This window comes from Microtus ochrogaster (genome assembly GCF_000317375.1).
Source record: "Microtus ochrogaster isolate Prairie Vole_2 chromosome 14 unlocalized genomic scaffold, MicOch1.0 chr14_random_1, whole genome shotgun sequence".
Lineage (NCBI taxonomy): Eukaryota > Metazoa > Chordata > Mammalia > Rodentia > Cricetidae > Microtus > Microtus ochrogaster.
In genome coordinates, this window is record NW_004949096.1 from 26622624 (window position 1) to 26637515 (window position 14892).

Here is a 14892-nt window from a genome sequence, read left to right on the forward strand (position 1 = left end):
TCTCTCTCTCTCTCTCTCTCTCTCTCTCTCTCTCTCTCTCTCTCTCTCTCTCATCCCCCTCCTGTGTTTTCCCTAGGCTGTTTCCTCTGTGCCCTTAGTGCCAGGGTGTAGTTTCCCTGCTGGTGTTCATTCAGCGCTCCGGGTGATCACCAAGAGTTCTTGCCTTGCCTCTGGCAGCCTAGAAAGCTGATTGTCCTGTCTGCCTTACAGAGTCAGGGGCCGACAACAGTGTGTTTGACATCTTCGAACTCATCGGAGCTGCTCGCAAGGGCTCAGGCCGCAGACTGGTGAAGGGCCCTGACCTGTCCAGTCCAGCTTTCCGGATTGAAAACGCCAACCTGATTCCCCCTGTGCCCGATGACAAGTTCCAAGACCTACTGGATGCTGTGTGGGCCGACAAAGGCTTCATCTTCCTGGCTTCCTTGAGGCAGATGAAGAAGACCCGGGGCACACTCCTGGCCGTGGAACGGAAAGACAATTCCGGCCAGATCTTCAGTGTGGTCTCCAACGGCAAAGCAGGCACCCTGGACCTGAGTCTGAGCCTGCCAGGGAAGCAGCAAGTGGTGTCAGTGGAAGAAGCGCTCCTGGCCACTGCCCAGTGGAAGAGCATCACTCTGTTTGTGCAAGAGGACCGAGCCCAGCTCTACATTGACTGTGAGAAGATGGAGAGTGCTGAACTAGACGTCCCCATCCAGAGCATCTTTACCAGGGATTTGGCCAAGGTCGCCAGGCTCCGTGTTGCCAAGGGAGATGCCAACGACAATTTTCAGGTAAATCTTTTTACCTGTCGGAAAGGCTATGTGGAGATGTCTGTAGTCTAAAGTATTCCCAGACGTAGGGAGCATTGGACACCCCCAGAGGGCTGGCTAAATCACAAATCACTACCCCAAACTCCAGGGTTTCAGATTTGGTGGGTCGGGTGAGGGGCCTGAGAAATTACGTTTCTGATAAGAACTAAGTTGTAGTGATGCAGAGGCCTGGGAATCATGCTTCCACAGCTACCCAGAGAAACAAGAAATGCTTTTCCTTTTACACTCAACCTAGTCCATTAGCAGACACTGCTTATATGCTCTTAAGAGAATAACCGGCCAATTTTAACACAGCTTGAAAAGGGTACTTTGTCAGCATTTGAGTGTCTGGTTATAGGGTGTTCTGGATGTTTCCAGTCTGGATCCAAGGTAGGAGTAGCAGTCTGGTCATGTGCTGCTGTGCCTTGTTTCTCTCTCTCTCTCTCTCTCTCTCTCTCTTTCTCTCTCTCTCTCTCTCTGGTTTTGAACTCCTTCCCACATTAACTCTGACACTGGGGAGTGTACCGGAGTATCCTGTTCTCTAGACTTGGGATCAGATTCCATTTCCTGTGTCCCTCAAGCAGTCTCGTAACTAGATAACTGGATCCTTTGTAACATGCTCAAGTTGGCAGAAGACACAATGAGGATTTTGAAGTTGTTTGGCAATTTATGACCGTGTGATATTTTGGCAGGGTGATCTTAAAACAGTTCTTTTAAATTTTGGAAGTGCTTGTCACATGCCTTTCCAAGCAGAGCTGAGATAGGCCGCCCCACCCACCCCTACTGTCTACATTGTGTGTCCTCTGCCCACAGGGGGTGCTGCAGAATGTGAGGTTTGTCTTTGGAACCAGCCCAGAAGACATTCTCAGGAACAAAGGCTGCTCCAGCTGTGAGTACCCCTGTGTTTGTAAGATTTGGGGAATCCCACCAAAATACCCCGAGAAAAGCAAGCAGCTCCAGGATCCGTACATGGCATCCCAGGGAAACAGAGTTGAAGTATACAGAAGTGACCCTCACAGGGTATTCCACCCTTGCACGCACCCACTCTACACTCATCCCTCATCCCAAATGAAATGTCTCTTACAACCAAGAACCTGCAGGGGCTGGTGACATCAGCTGCTGAAGCCTTTCTCTCGCATATTGTTTCCCAGCCGCTGCCAACATCCTTCTGACCCTCGACAACAACGTGGTGAATGGCTCCAGCCCCGCCATCCGCACCGACTACACTGGCCACAAAACAAAGGACCTGCAAGCCATCTGTGGCCTCTCCTGTGACGAACTCTCCAGCATGGTCCTGGAATTCAACAGCCTGCGCACCATCGTGAAAACGCTGCAGGACAGCATCCGCAAAGTGGTCAGTGCTCCCATTGGCCAGCCCTTGAAGATCACTCTGGGTGGTCCCGTGGGAGGCCCGACACTCATGAGCACTCTCCCCTTTCAGACGGAGGAGAATAGAGAGCTGGCCAGCGAACTGAGGCGGCCTCCCCTCTGCTTCCACAATGGAGTCCAGTACAGGAACAATGAAGAATGGACTGTAGATAGCTGCACTGAGTGTCACTGCCAGGTAAGGGACACTCACAAACTACAGGAAGCCTTAGTGCCCTGTGTCTCAGGAGATACTCAAATGACCACACCCGTTGTTAAATACTCCCTTGCTATCAAAGTGGTTTTTTTCCCTTTAATATGTAATTATGACATCTATGAATTCCTTTTTAACTCTGGAAAGGTTATCAAAGTCTTAATCCCATATCAGGCTGAGTAGCTAAGAGAACAAATCTATCTAAACATTGGAGTAATTTAGCTGCTTAAGTTCAAAGACCAGGTATTGAATGTCAGGTACATAAAACCTACTCAGAACATTCTTTCCGACCAGCCCTGGTTTGTATTCAGCTCTGGCAAGTAGGCTCTTCTAACACTGTTCAGATCTTGAGCTCACCTGAGAAAGTAAGTTAAAATGCAAATCACTGATTACTGAATTGGGGACGCAACCCTCGTTAAATTCCCATTTTTCTCTAATCAGTGATAAAGTTGTATCTACCTTTGAGAGGCTGATAAGAACTACAGAGTTTGGTGACTTCCCTTGCACACATGTGTTGTTCTGTGACATCCACACATGACAGAGCAGCAGTTAGAAAGAACTTTCCACCCTACAGCTAGGTGACACTGAGGACTTCAGATCCAGCAGGGACAGCCCTCCTATAAAAACTATTCTGCTGGCGCATTTACCGCCCTGGTTGAGTCATGACTTAGCATGGAAATGCCACAGAAAGCTCCTCTTTGCGATGTGCTGGTAACATATTTCCCTTTCCTTCACCTGCCTTGCAGAACTCAGTTACCATCTGTAAAAAGGTGTCCTGCCCCATCATGCCCTGCTCCAATGCCACCGTTCCTGATGGAGAATGCTGTCCCCGGTGTTGGCGTAAGTCCCAAAAATGGTCTAACCATTATTCAGTGGCTAGTTCAGTTTGGGGGGACATCCTGACAGCTGGACACGATACTGGAGACCGGCCTCTCCCAGCTCATTAGATATTTCAAATCAGATTCTTGCAGGCAGACCTGGATAACTAGAAGCTAGTCTCTTGAACAGAGCCAAAGTCTCCATGGTGACTAAATCTGAACTACCCATCTGGATTATGGCATAGGCAATGATCTTGAAGGAGTTTATGGATTCTGGTGTTATGCTGTGAGGAGAAAAGATGAATATGGCAGTAGACTTAAGCTGATTGCTTTTAGAAATTAATCTTTTTGTTAGAGAAAATTATTCACCGAGAATTAGTAGAAACTAGTGTAAGGGTTGCATTGAGGCTTGAAAAGGTGCCTGTTTTATCTGCAATGATTGGAGGCCCTAAGAGATTAGCATCTGTTAAAGTTTCAGGGTGATAAAAAGAACCCAGCTACTCTGCAGCTGTGTGACTTTCTGCCTCTGGGGCTTGTTGCCAGCACTATCGCTTTGTTGAGGAGATATATTAATGCGGAAGGCACAGGTCATAAACGTGATTCATTGTGGACTGGAAGGAAACCAGGGATGTCCCATTGCCCTTTACTCACATGTACAGAGTGGCACATGTGTGCCATGGGTCAGAAGAGTCAACCCCATGGGAGCAATCGTGGCGCAGCCATGCTTTTCTGTGTTGGGCAGATCTCTTTCTGTCCAGCGTCTATCTGAGATGTGAGTTACAGGGGACAAAGCCAGCTGAGAACTAGCAGAGCTGTGAGCCTGAACCAGGAGTCCCTGTCCTCTGGCAGACACTTGTGATTGTTGTCATGGTGTCTGAGCAGATAGTAAACAAACAGACAGGCCTGCTAACCTCATGGCTGAGGCAGAGACTAAGCCCCGTCAGACTGCCTTCAAACACCAGGCCCGGGGCTTTCCTGACTGACAGGAAGGATATAGACTAAGACCAGCTGCCTAAGATACTGATGCTCTCCGACATCAGTACCTGGAAACACTTGAGACAGTAGGGGGAACATGCTTTTTGAGCAGGCCTTCACAGGGCACGTCTTCACCCCAGACCTGTACACATGATGACCCGGGATGAACTCCTGGGCCACTGGTCCAAGATTTGTGCTGCTTTTTCTCCTGCATAATGGACCCTCTGTGCCCTTTGTCCAGGGAGATCTCTTACGGGTCACATGGTCATTGGGTGCCAAATGACCCCGTTTCTCCCCACAGCCAGCGACTCTGCTGATGATGGCTGGTCCCCCTGGTCTGAGTGGACTTCCTGCTCTGCAACATGTGGCAATGGAATCCAGCAGCGCGGCCGCTCCTGTGACAGCCTCAACAACAGATGCGAGGGCTCCTCAGTACAGACAAGGACCTGCCACATCCAGGAGTGTGACAAGAGATGTAAGCGTCATGGCCACTAAGGGGTGACGATCTCACTTCTCCATGCTGTCCCCACCAAGAGGAGCTCTGTAGCGAGGAGCCTGAGGGCACAGGTTCTGGGTTTGGGATCTGAGTCTCCATTATACTCCAAACCTCTGCACTCTTGAGCATGGCCTTTCCTCATCTATAACGTGGGAATGATAACCATTCTTGATAAAGTTTTATTAGGCATTTTCTCTAGATAATACATATGAAACAATTTGAATAGACCTTGGCTCTTGACCAGCAACCTATAAATGTTCGGCTATTGATATCAACTCGCACAGACAGCTAAATACTATCTCTCCTGTATATTGGCATGTGGCCATAGTTTCTACTATTCATTAGTTTAAGTGACCACTTGTTAGAATTATTGGTGTCTGAGACTTCCTTTGTGGCCCCCTCGAAAGCAGCACCGTTTGTCACCATCCGATTTGCCTTTCAGTTAAACAGGATGGTGGCTGGAGCCACTGGTCTCCATGGTCGTCTTGTTCTGTGACCTGCGGGGATGGCGTGATCACAAGGATCCGGCTCTGTAACTCTCCCAGCCCCCAGATGAATGGGAAGCCCTGTGAAGGTGAAGCTCGGGAGACCAAAGCCTGCAAGAAAGATGCCTGCCCAAGTAAGTGTGGGCCTGACCCCGGGACACATGGGAGGCAGCTCTACCTGGCTGGTTACCTCCTCTCTGTGGCCTCCAGTTCAGTGGACCATGGAGCATGGGGGCTCACTCACTAGAGAACAAACAGAAACAAAGTCCTGCATGTTCAGTGACTTCTTTTAATGAAAAACAGAAAGAAAACCATTCCAACCATCCCCGGCTCCCAAGCATTCTCCCCATGGCCAGGTTAGAAGGCATTTCTGACAGGCTCCAGACAGGCTTCTGGGACAGCGAAAGCACCTGAAAACTGAATTTTTACATGTGGCTTACTTTCTTACAGTCAATGGAGGCTGGGGTCCCTGGTCACCATGGGACATCTGCTCTGTCACCTGTGGAGGAGGGGTGCAGAGACGCAACCGACTCTGTAACAACCCCACACCCCAGTTCGGAGGCAAAGACTGCGTTGGTGACGTCACTGAAAATCAAGTTTGCAACAAGCAGGACTGTCCAATTGGTGAGCTGTGAAGCCAGGAACAAAACCACCCTGGGAGGTTTCTGATCTATGAATGCCACAGTCAGCACTCACTAAGGGAGGGGAGGCTGTCCGTCTCTCATTGGCCCTGGTGGTCTGATTACTCTAAGATGCATGGGGACCATTCCCAGTAACAGAGACCCTACAGTGTCTTCCTCTGTACCATTTCTAAGGAGCACATGACACTAACAGCGACCTAGATGCAACCATTTACCTATCTCTTACCTCATCTCAGATGGATGCCTGTCCAACCCCTGCTTCGCTGGTGCCAAGTGTACCAGTTATCCTGATGGCAGCTGGAAATGTGGTGCATGTCCTCCTGGCTACAGCGGAAATGGCATCCAATGCAAAGATGTCGATGAGGTAAGGAATCAATCAGAATGGAGAAAGCGGCTAACCTGGCCCAGGGCCCTTCCTTAAGACAGCGTTTATCCAAGTGCTAAGCAAACTCTCAATTTCATCCACAGTGCACAGAAGTCCCTGATGCCTGCTTCAATCACAATGGAGAACACCGGTGTAAGAACACAGACCCTGGTTACAACTGCCTGCCCTGCCCGCCACGGTTCACTGGCACCCAGCCCTTTGGCAGAGGGGTCGAGCATGCCATGGCCAATAAGCAGGTACAGTGGAGGAGCAGGACAGAGTAGAAGAGGGCTGTAGACCAAACCATTGACAAGCAGAGGGCACGGAATGCCCAGTCTCAGATATAAGACTGGGCGTCCAACATGTTTGAAAATGCTGTGTTGAGAAGAGCTGTGTCCAATGGGCTTACACAGGCCATGTTTGACATGCTCGGCAGTTCAATGTCAAACAGCTTTTCCCGTAGCCTGGATATCCTCAGAATGGAGAGGGACAGAAGAACCCCCCCTTTCTCCTAGTAGGGCCTCTGCCTGCTTCAGGAGGGGAGGGATCTAGACTCTATGGTGTCTTGGGACTTTAGAGCATCCTGTGATAGCCTGGGGATACTGTACCCTCAGGTGTGCAAGCCACGAAACCCCTGCACCGATGGGACACACGACTGCAACAAGAATGCCAAGTGCAACTACCTGGGCCACTACAGTGACCCCATGTACCGCTGTGAGTGCAAGCCTGGGTACGCGGGCAATGGCATCATCTGTGGAGAGGATACGGACCTCGACGGCTGGCCTAACGAGAACCTGGTGTGTGTGGCCAACGCAACTTACCACTGCAAAAAGGTACCGCCAGCCTCCCTCGTGGGCTTCCCTCTCGGGAGTGTGCGGAGGAATTCTGAGGGTTGAGGAACGGAAAATGAAGCAAAGATTAAGCCTCCCAGGTGCAGAAGGGCATTAACTCTCATTATCTTGGAGTCATTTGGTGCCAAGATCTCCAATAGAACAGGCTCTTTTGACATCTGTATCCCAGAGTCAATTGCTTTGTTCAAGAAGGCCGCCCTGCTGGTGCCTTACAGAGTGTGCATGCCTTATGGCCACAGTGTGTATGAACTCCACAAGAGTAACCTCCCAAAATATCTCTCGTGGCTTCACCTTGCCCTAAAAGCATGCCTGCGCCTGAGCACTCTGTTAGGATATCCCAGTGTGGGCCTTCATGTATGCACCAAGCGAGGGAATGCTAACTGTAGCTGTTGCATGTCTTCTTTTTTTTCCCCTTAGGACAACTGCCCCAACCTTCCCAACTCAGGGCAGGAAGACTATGACAAAGATGGAATCGGTGATGCCTGTGATGACGATGATGACAATGACAAAATCCCAGATGACAGGGTAGGGACAAGATGCTCTCTAGCCCTCCTTCATCCTCGTGAAACAATGGCAACCTGAAACACTGGGATCTGAGGGCCTTGCAGAGTGATAGCAAAACACATATGCCAAACTGATGTGTTAGAGCATTAGAAACTCATCAGTACGTCTCCATAGTCTTTGGACACAGGTGTTGCTTAAAGAATGGTTAAAGAGTTTTGGTTTTCATCACAGCTTCCCCCAATTTGAGAAATTAAAGCGATACACATAGCATTCTGCTCCCAAGATTCAATTCAGATATGTCTGTCTGAGTGTATTTTTATGATGATAGCTGAGATGAGGAAGTTATACCTTGTGTCTCTCTTCATTGTCACCAAAAAGAACCGAGTTTTCATCCATCATGTCTTCCCATGTTGGTATTTTACCTGCGCTGAATACTGTTAATGTACCTACCAAGAACAAGACAACCACTGCAGATCCTTAGGGGTGTATAGTTCTGTATATGGGGTTGAAGGCATCAGCTGGCTTCCTAGGCAGTCTCATAGAGTGTCCATTTCTCCTCTTTGCAGGACAACTGTCCATTCCATTACAACCCAGCCCAGTATGACTGGGACAGAGATGACGTGGGAGACCGCTGTGACAACTGTCCCTACAACCACAACCCTGACCAGGCAGACACAGACAACAACGGAGAGGGAGATGCCTGCGCTGTGGACATCGACGGAGATGGTAAGGCTTTCCCTGGCTTGACGGCCTGCAGAGGCAGTGACACACGGGCTTACTTAGTGTCTGTTACTGTGGGATTTAGTTGACATGCATGAAGCTGCAGGACTCAGCTCCCATCTATCCCCCCTCCATAGGCATCCTCAATGAACGAGACAACTGCCAGTATGTTTACAACGTGGACCAGAAGGACACTGACATGGACGGAGTTGGAGATCAGTGTGACAACTGCCCCCTGGAGCACAATCCAGACCAGGTAGGTGAACTCCCCTCAGAATCACTCCAGGAGGTGTTGTGTCTTCCTTTCTATGCCTTTAAGGCGGTGAGTTCAACAGACTTCAAGCTCCACCATTACTGGGGTTCCCAGGATCCCCAGAGCCATTTGCAATGCACTGTAAAGAGTTTGCCTGATATGAGCCCTTGGCAAACTCTCCCAGAGATTAGTATAGAAATCCTGTGACCTTGGTCTTGTTTGCTGCTGCCGTAAGATAAATTACACACAGAGTTGAGACTGGCAGTTACAGTCATAGCCGACACATGGAAAACAGGGAGGCGGTAACCAGAAGTGAAATAAGCACCTGTGTCGTGGCCAGCAACAGAGTCTGGTAGGAAATCAGGAAGCTAAACGACTTCTCAGAGCTGGAGAAAGCCTGATTTCTCCCATTCTCCCAATGAACCCAGCCTCGGGGCTCCTCCCCGTACAAGCTGTGGGTGCTCCCGAGGGTGCAGATGTGTGTCAGCACAGGGGTTTCCAGGGCCAGAGTTGTCCTTTTGTGTTACTGTGCATCGTGAGCTTCATTATTCTTAAAATGATGGTTCTGAAAGGCTTAGCAATCAGAAATTCAAACAGAAATTTTTTTAAGGATTAGAGAAATGAGAACTCAAGTTCCTCCTAATTATGAAGTTGTATCATTCTAAAAGCAAGATGACTTCAAGCCAGCATCATAGGAAACCCTGACTGCCCCATACTCTCTGAAGAGGTCACCTGTTTGTGTGTGGGCCTGCCGGGTTATTAAACATCTTAACCTCACTGAATGAGTTTTTGACTCCTCAGATTAGAGTAAATTTTATAAGCAAATTTAAACATCATATAAAAATCTCAAAAACAAAGTCTGTGTAAATACTAGCAAGAAAACATTCAGTGTTTATATAAACAGTCCCTAAGCACCTCACAAATATTGAGTGCTAAGCATTCTGGGAAAATCTGTTTTGAAAAAAATTTAGGGTTTGACACTTTATCTGAGCCAACAGATGAAATCTTTACGGAATAGATGTATAAAGTCAAATGCTTCAAAAATAAAAAAGTAATTAATATCTCATACATATTAAGCAGTCTGCACAGACTGTGCCATGATTCAAGGCCTGGAGTAGAAGTTGACCTGTCAGTAATTTGCTGTTAATGTCAATGGGAAATTATGAAATGTACATCAGGGGATTTCAGTAAGCATTAAGATATAAACAATAAACATCGAGTTGCCTTGAGTGGTATAAAATAACTCTGTGTTAGTTAGAAAGCCTTCTTGTGTATATTTTTCAAATATTAAATATCTCTTCTCAACTTTCACATAAAAATAAGGATCAAGGTAAAACCCTCTTTAAAACTTGATGAGTCCTTCTGTGGTAATAGGGAAGTAAACCTGGGTCCCGCTGTCCATAGAGAATTTCCCTGCCCCAGGGGCACTGATGTTGCCTTTAACCTTAGTGTGTATTATTTGATTCACCCTCCACTGATGCCTCTCTTCCAGCTGGACTCTGACTCAGACCGCATTGGGGACACCTGTGACAACAATCAGGACATCGATGAGGATGGCCATCAGAACAATATGGACAACTGTCCCTATGTGCCTAATGCCAACCAGGCCGACCATGATAAAGACGGCAAAGGAGATGCCTGCGACCACGATGATGACAATGACGGCATCCCTGATGACAGGGACAATTGCAGGCTGGTGCCCAATCCTGACCAGAAGGACTCTGATGGTGAGTCATGTGGCCACTACTGAATAGCATGCCTGACATCTTAGCTGTCTAGAAGGAAGAAAGAAAAGCAGAGCCCCTGAAAAGACAAAGTAACCAAACACCAGTATTTCTGAGACTGTGAATTTGTGACCCACTCATAATAGCACTTCAGAATTCACTCAACGTTTGCCTTCTTTGACCTTAGGTGATGGCCGGGGTGATGCCTGCAAAGACGACTTTGATCATGACAGTGTGCCAGACATTGATGACATCTGTCCTGAGAACGTTGACATCAGTGAAACCGATTTCCGCCGGTTCCAGATGATTCCTCTAGATCCCAAGGGAACCTCCCAAAATGACCCTAACTGGGTCGTGCGCCATCAGGGCAAAGAGCTTGTCCAGACAGTGAACTGTGACCCTGGTCTTGCTGTGGGTGAGTAGTGAGCTCCTTAGATCCAGAGGGGATAACGCCAGAAGGAGGCAAACATGAATTATGACCGTTGAGCTTGTGGAGGGGACCTATGACCTCAGGGTATCTGCGAACATTGTGGAGAACCCTGTAGAAGCCACCACCTTTAATCTGACTCTGGCCTTGCCTTCCAGGCTATGATGAGTTTAATGCCGTGGACTTCAGTGGCACCTTCTTTATCAACACCGAGAGGGATGACGACTATGCTGGCTTCGTATTTGGCTACCAGTCCAGCAGCCGCTTCTACGTCGTGATGTGGAAACAAGTCACCCAGACCTACTGGGACACCAACCCCACAAGGGCTCAGGGATATTCGGGCCTGTCTGTAAAGGTTGTGAATTCCACCACGGGGCCTGGCGAGCACCTGCGGAATGCCCTGTGGCACACAGGAAACACCCCTGGCCAGGTGAGAAGCTACATCATCTAGAAGGGAGAGTTGATGGGCCCCTAGGGAGGACAGGAGACAGTTCACACTGGGGAGTCTTGACTGTCAAGCTCCCAGAATCACCAACTGTGGTACAGAACTCCAGTGTGTTAGAAGTGAGTGGGTTAAAGCCAAGAGTTCCGCTCTAAATCCTCAGGCAGCGTCAGCCACTTCAAGCCAAACCCTCCTTTCCTTGTCCCCTCTCTGCTTTATGGTCACTGAGTGGCACACAGTAACTGAGAGATGCCTTCGGGAAAGTTCCATACTGCCCCTTCTCCAAACACAGGTCAACTCGTTAGCTTTTAAGCCGTTTTATGTGGAATGAAACCTGAATCTTCAGAGGGAGCTGGGTTCCAACCTTTTCTGGTCCTTTTCCTTCAGGTGCGCACCCTGTGGCACGACCCTCGTCACATAGGCTGGAAGGATTTCACTGCTTACAGGTGGCGGCTTAGCCACAGGCCAAAGACGGGTTACATCAGGTAAGGTTGCTGTGATTAAATTTCACTATAGCCACACCAAATCGGCTCAAAGGAAAAGACCGGGAAGTGGCAGTCCCATGAATGAGATCTTTTTCTTCTGTGCAGGGTGGTGATGTATGAAGGAAAGAAAATCATGGCCGACTCAGGACCCATTTATGATAAAACCTACGCTGGCGGTAGACTAGGTCTATTTGTCTTCTCTCAAGAAATGGTGTTCTTCTCAGACATGAAATACGAATGTCGAGGTAGGAGCAACACCCGTGAACATACAGTTAACATGTCTACAGATCGAAAGGATTGCAATGACGGGAGGGTCTCATATGAAGACGATGTTGGGGAGAGGGCTGGTCATTTCCATTTTGCTTTTGAGGATACAATGCTAAACGTGAAATCTATGGCATCCTGAATCTTTATCAGGAATATGAGCTTGCCCAGCAGTCTCTGAACTCCTACACAGGTCAGAGGCAGAAGTAAGCAAGTAGCTACAAACATTAGACTTTATGGGTAGCACTTTGAAGGTCTGTGTGTTTCTGTAGCTCATACGTGGCTTACGGTTTTATTCATGCCATCACAACACAAGACCAGGCACAGGAAGAGTACTGGTTTTCACTAATAGCCTTAGTGCTTCCATTTCCTTCATCCCATGGTTACTTAAACTCTAGCATCAGACCCACCACAGAGCAAGCTCTTAGTACATATTTGCTGAGTCTGATGTCCGCAAGCTCATGATTTTGTGCCTGTCAGAGCTAGAGAGTCAGCCCTGAGCCGCTAGTCCAGTGACTCATATTAGGATGACTGTGTGCCTGTTGATTGCTTTCCATTTACATACGTCTTTGCTTACTTAACAGATTCCTAATCACTAGCTGTCAGTCATAACCAGCACTGGCATTGCACCTTCTGAAACCAAGGGCTAAAGGAAACCCCCCCTGCCAGGACCACCTCTCCCTGCCTTCCTTGCTTCTCTTCTTGCGTAGTACGGACTTCTAGAGCCTGTGACCTGCCTCAAGAAAATGCAGTCTTCAAACCCAGACTCAACACTCTCGGCCTTTAACCAATGAGAATGGAACTTCCAAGAACATGAAGACTAATGACGTCAGTTTGCTTTTGCGAAAGCGAAAGTGTCTCTTTACTTCCCGCTGGGAAGGTGCCCACTGCACTCCGCCTTCCTCACAGAGCCAGGGCTTCTGTGAGGGCATCTCCAGGCAGGGCTCTCAGAAGCGTTTCCAGGCGTGTCAGAGAAAGAAGGACTCACTAGAACTCAGCACCGAGCCACCCCTGACGTAGGTCCTCAGGAGTGGGGAAGCAGGAGCCAAAGGAGGATGCTTACCCAAGAGACGATGGTATGAAGAGAATCCGGAGGCGCTGTTACTCGTTCGGTACTAAGTCATTTTCAGGGGACAGACAGACAGACTTGCTGCATTTCCATCTGCTGACCTGTGAGAGTTAACCCGACCATCCATACAGGCGCTTGAGTAACAGGAAGGGAAGGAAAGCCTGGCTTCCAGACTTCCTCCCTTCGGGCGCTTCTCACACATCTGCAGTGGTCAGGGTAGGGGTCTGGCTGCCCTTGGCTGGTCATGCTGGAACTGATAGTTCGTTCTGCACCCGCAATGTGCAGATGTAGCAGGAGCGCAGGAGACCATCTCAGTGAGCTCTCGCTGCCTCTGCAGGAGGGGCAGCACGCCTTCATTTTATGGTTAGAATGGCACAAATTTTCTATCAACCTACCTGAAACATTCCTTTTCCTTTTTTCTTTTTTCTGTTTCCTCAGTTACCATGGAGTTTTCCAATTCTCTTCTGGTTTTTGTTTAACAAACGCTTTAGCAATGTAATATATTTATATTTTTTTTCTCCCTACTCTGGAGAGGACACGTCTGAAGGATTGTTACTGAAACAGGAAGCGGGGGACTATCTGAATCACCCTCGTAGTGAGTCTTTATGACTGTAAGATTGTAAATACAGATTATTTATTAACCCTGTTCTACCTGGAATTAGATTGCACATGGCAAATGTTTGCGAGCAGGTAGCTGAGGTGGATCAGCAAAGCTCTCCAAAACCAGTGTGTGGAAAGCCAGCAGAAGTTGCTGCTTCTCGAATGATCCAGGCTCCCTTGGCTTTTCCCCTGAGTTTTTCGTCTTTCCAAGTGGAATTAGGTGGCTACCAGCTACACGAGCTTCTCCTTTTAAAGGAAGCCATGAACACTCTAGGGCTAGTCCACACCACCCTGTGCCTATTCCAGGGAGGAGAAAACATAATCACCTTCCTTTTTTTTTTTCTCTCTCATTTCCCCAAAAGATACAAAGGTGGAACTTATATACAAATATTACCTCATTTGTTGTGTGACTGAGTAAAGAATTTTGGATCAAGTAGAAAGAGTTTAAGTGTCAATAAACTTAAAACTACTGTCGTGTCTGAAAAGTCAGTGTTGTAGATAGCATGAGCATCCTTTGCGGAAGATGATCCCAATAAAGAAATAGCTTTGAAATGTTAAATACAACCTCTCAAGGTTCTGGTTTTGTCCTAACATCTTGTACTCCGTTGCTTTATTTTTATAAATTATTTTCTCATCGCCATTGGAACAGAGATCTCAGACTATGTAGATATGCTATTTAAATAATTTATCAGGAAATACTGTCTGTAGAGTTGGTATTTCTATTTTTATATGTTTGCACACTGAATTGAAGAAATGTCGGTTTTTCTTATTTTGTTTTAGTTTGTTTCTTTGGTTTCGTTTTTGTCTTTGCTTTTGACTCCCCAGTTTTTACTATTTGCCAATACCCCTTTTTTCTAGGAACATGCTTTTTTTTGTACACATTTTTATCCATTTTACATTCTAAAGCAGTATAACTTGTATTTTACTGTTTCTTATGTACAAGGAACAACAATAAATCATATGGAAATTTATATTTATACTTTCTGTCTCTGTGTTTATTTTGTTCTTGATTGTCTGGCTATCATGGGGCATGGGCAAAAGTCATCCTTTAGCCAATAGCACAGTTAACCACATATACATTCTTAACCACATATACAGCATGGCAGGAAATAGCATTCATGGTTCCTGTGTGATTGACAGACGCTAGACTCAGAAGACACATTTGCTAGATTTTTGTAAGAAAAAAAAAGCATGAATCTGCCACATGAAAACCTTAAAATAAAAATGACCCTTGAGTCATAGGCCCCAAAGAAAACATTTCGTATTTTATTAATATTAGGTGTCTTATGTTGAATCCTCAAAGTCCAGTTCTGTTTCTAAAAGGAACAGTGATGACAAAGGAAAGGACAGCTGGGAGAACATGTGACTTTTCCTGACCCTAAGTGATGTCACAGGATCACAGAACAG

The 14892-nt window shown here is 47.4% G+C and overlaps 1 protein-coding gene across 1 annotated transcript in view; it reads left to right on the forward strand.

Annotated features, from left to right (window-relative positions):
• Positions 1–14447, forward strand: part of Thbs1 (thrombospondin 1) — a 15320-nt gene extending 873 nt beyond the window's left edge. The window contains exons 3-22 of the mRNA XM_005364238.3: positions 211–770; positions 1602–1677; positions 1940–2142; positions 2230–2352; positions 3114–3207; positions 4462–4635; positions 5099–5275; positions 5592–5765; positions 6019–6146; positions 6251–6403; positions 6761–6979; positions 7415–7522; positions 8068–8227; positions 8359–8477; positions 9967–10201; positions 10386–10613; positions 10784–11055; positions 11455–11552; positions 11658–11797; positions 12401–14447. Of these exons, the coding sequence (XP_005364295.1) occupies positions 211–770; positions 1602–1677; positions 1940–2142; positions 2230–2352; positions 3114–3207; positions 4462–4635; positions 5099–5275; positions 5592–5765; positions 6019–6146; positions 6251–6403; positions 6761–6979; positions 7415–7522; positions 8068–8227; positions 8359–8477; positions 9967–10201; positions 10386–10613; positions 10784–11055; positions 11455–11552; positions 11658–11797; positions 12401–12408 (3449 nt within the window). The 3' untranslated portion in view covers positions 12409–14447. The remainder of the gene's footprint in view (positions 1–210; positions 771–1601; positions 1678–1939; positions 2143–2229; positions 2353–3113; positions 3208–4461; positions 4636–5098; positions 5276–5591; positions 5766–6018; positions 6147–6250; positions 6404–6760; positions 6980–7414; positions 7523–8067; positions 8228–8358; positions 8478–9966; positions 10202–10385; positions 10614–10783; positions 11056–11454; positions 11553–11657; positions 11798–12400) is intronic.
• The last annotated feature ends 445 nt before the right edge of the window (positions 14448–14892 follow it).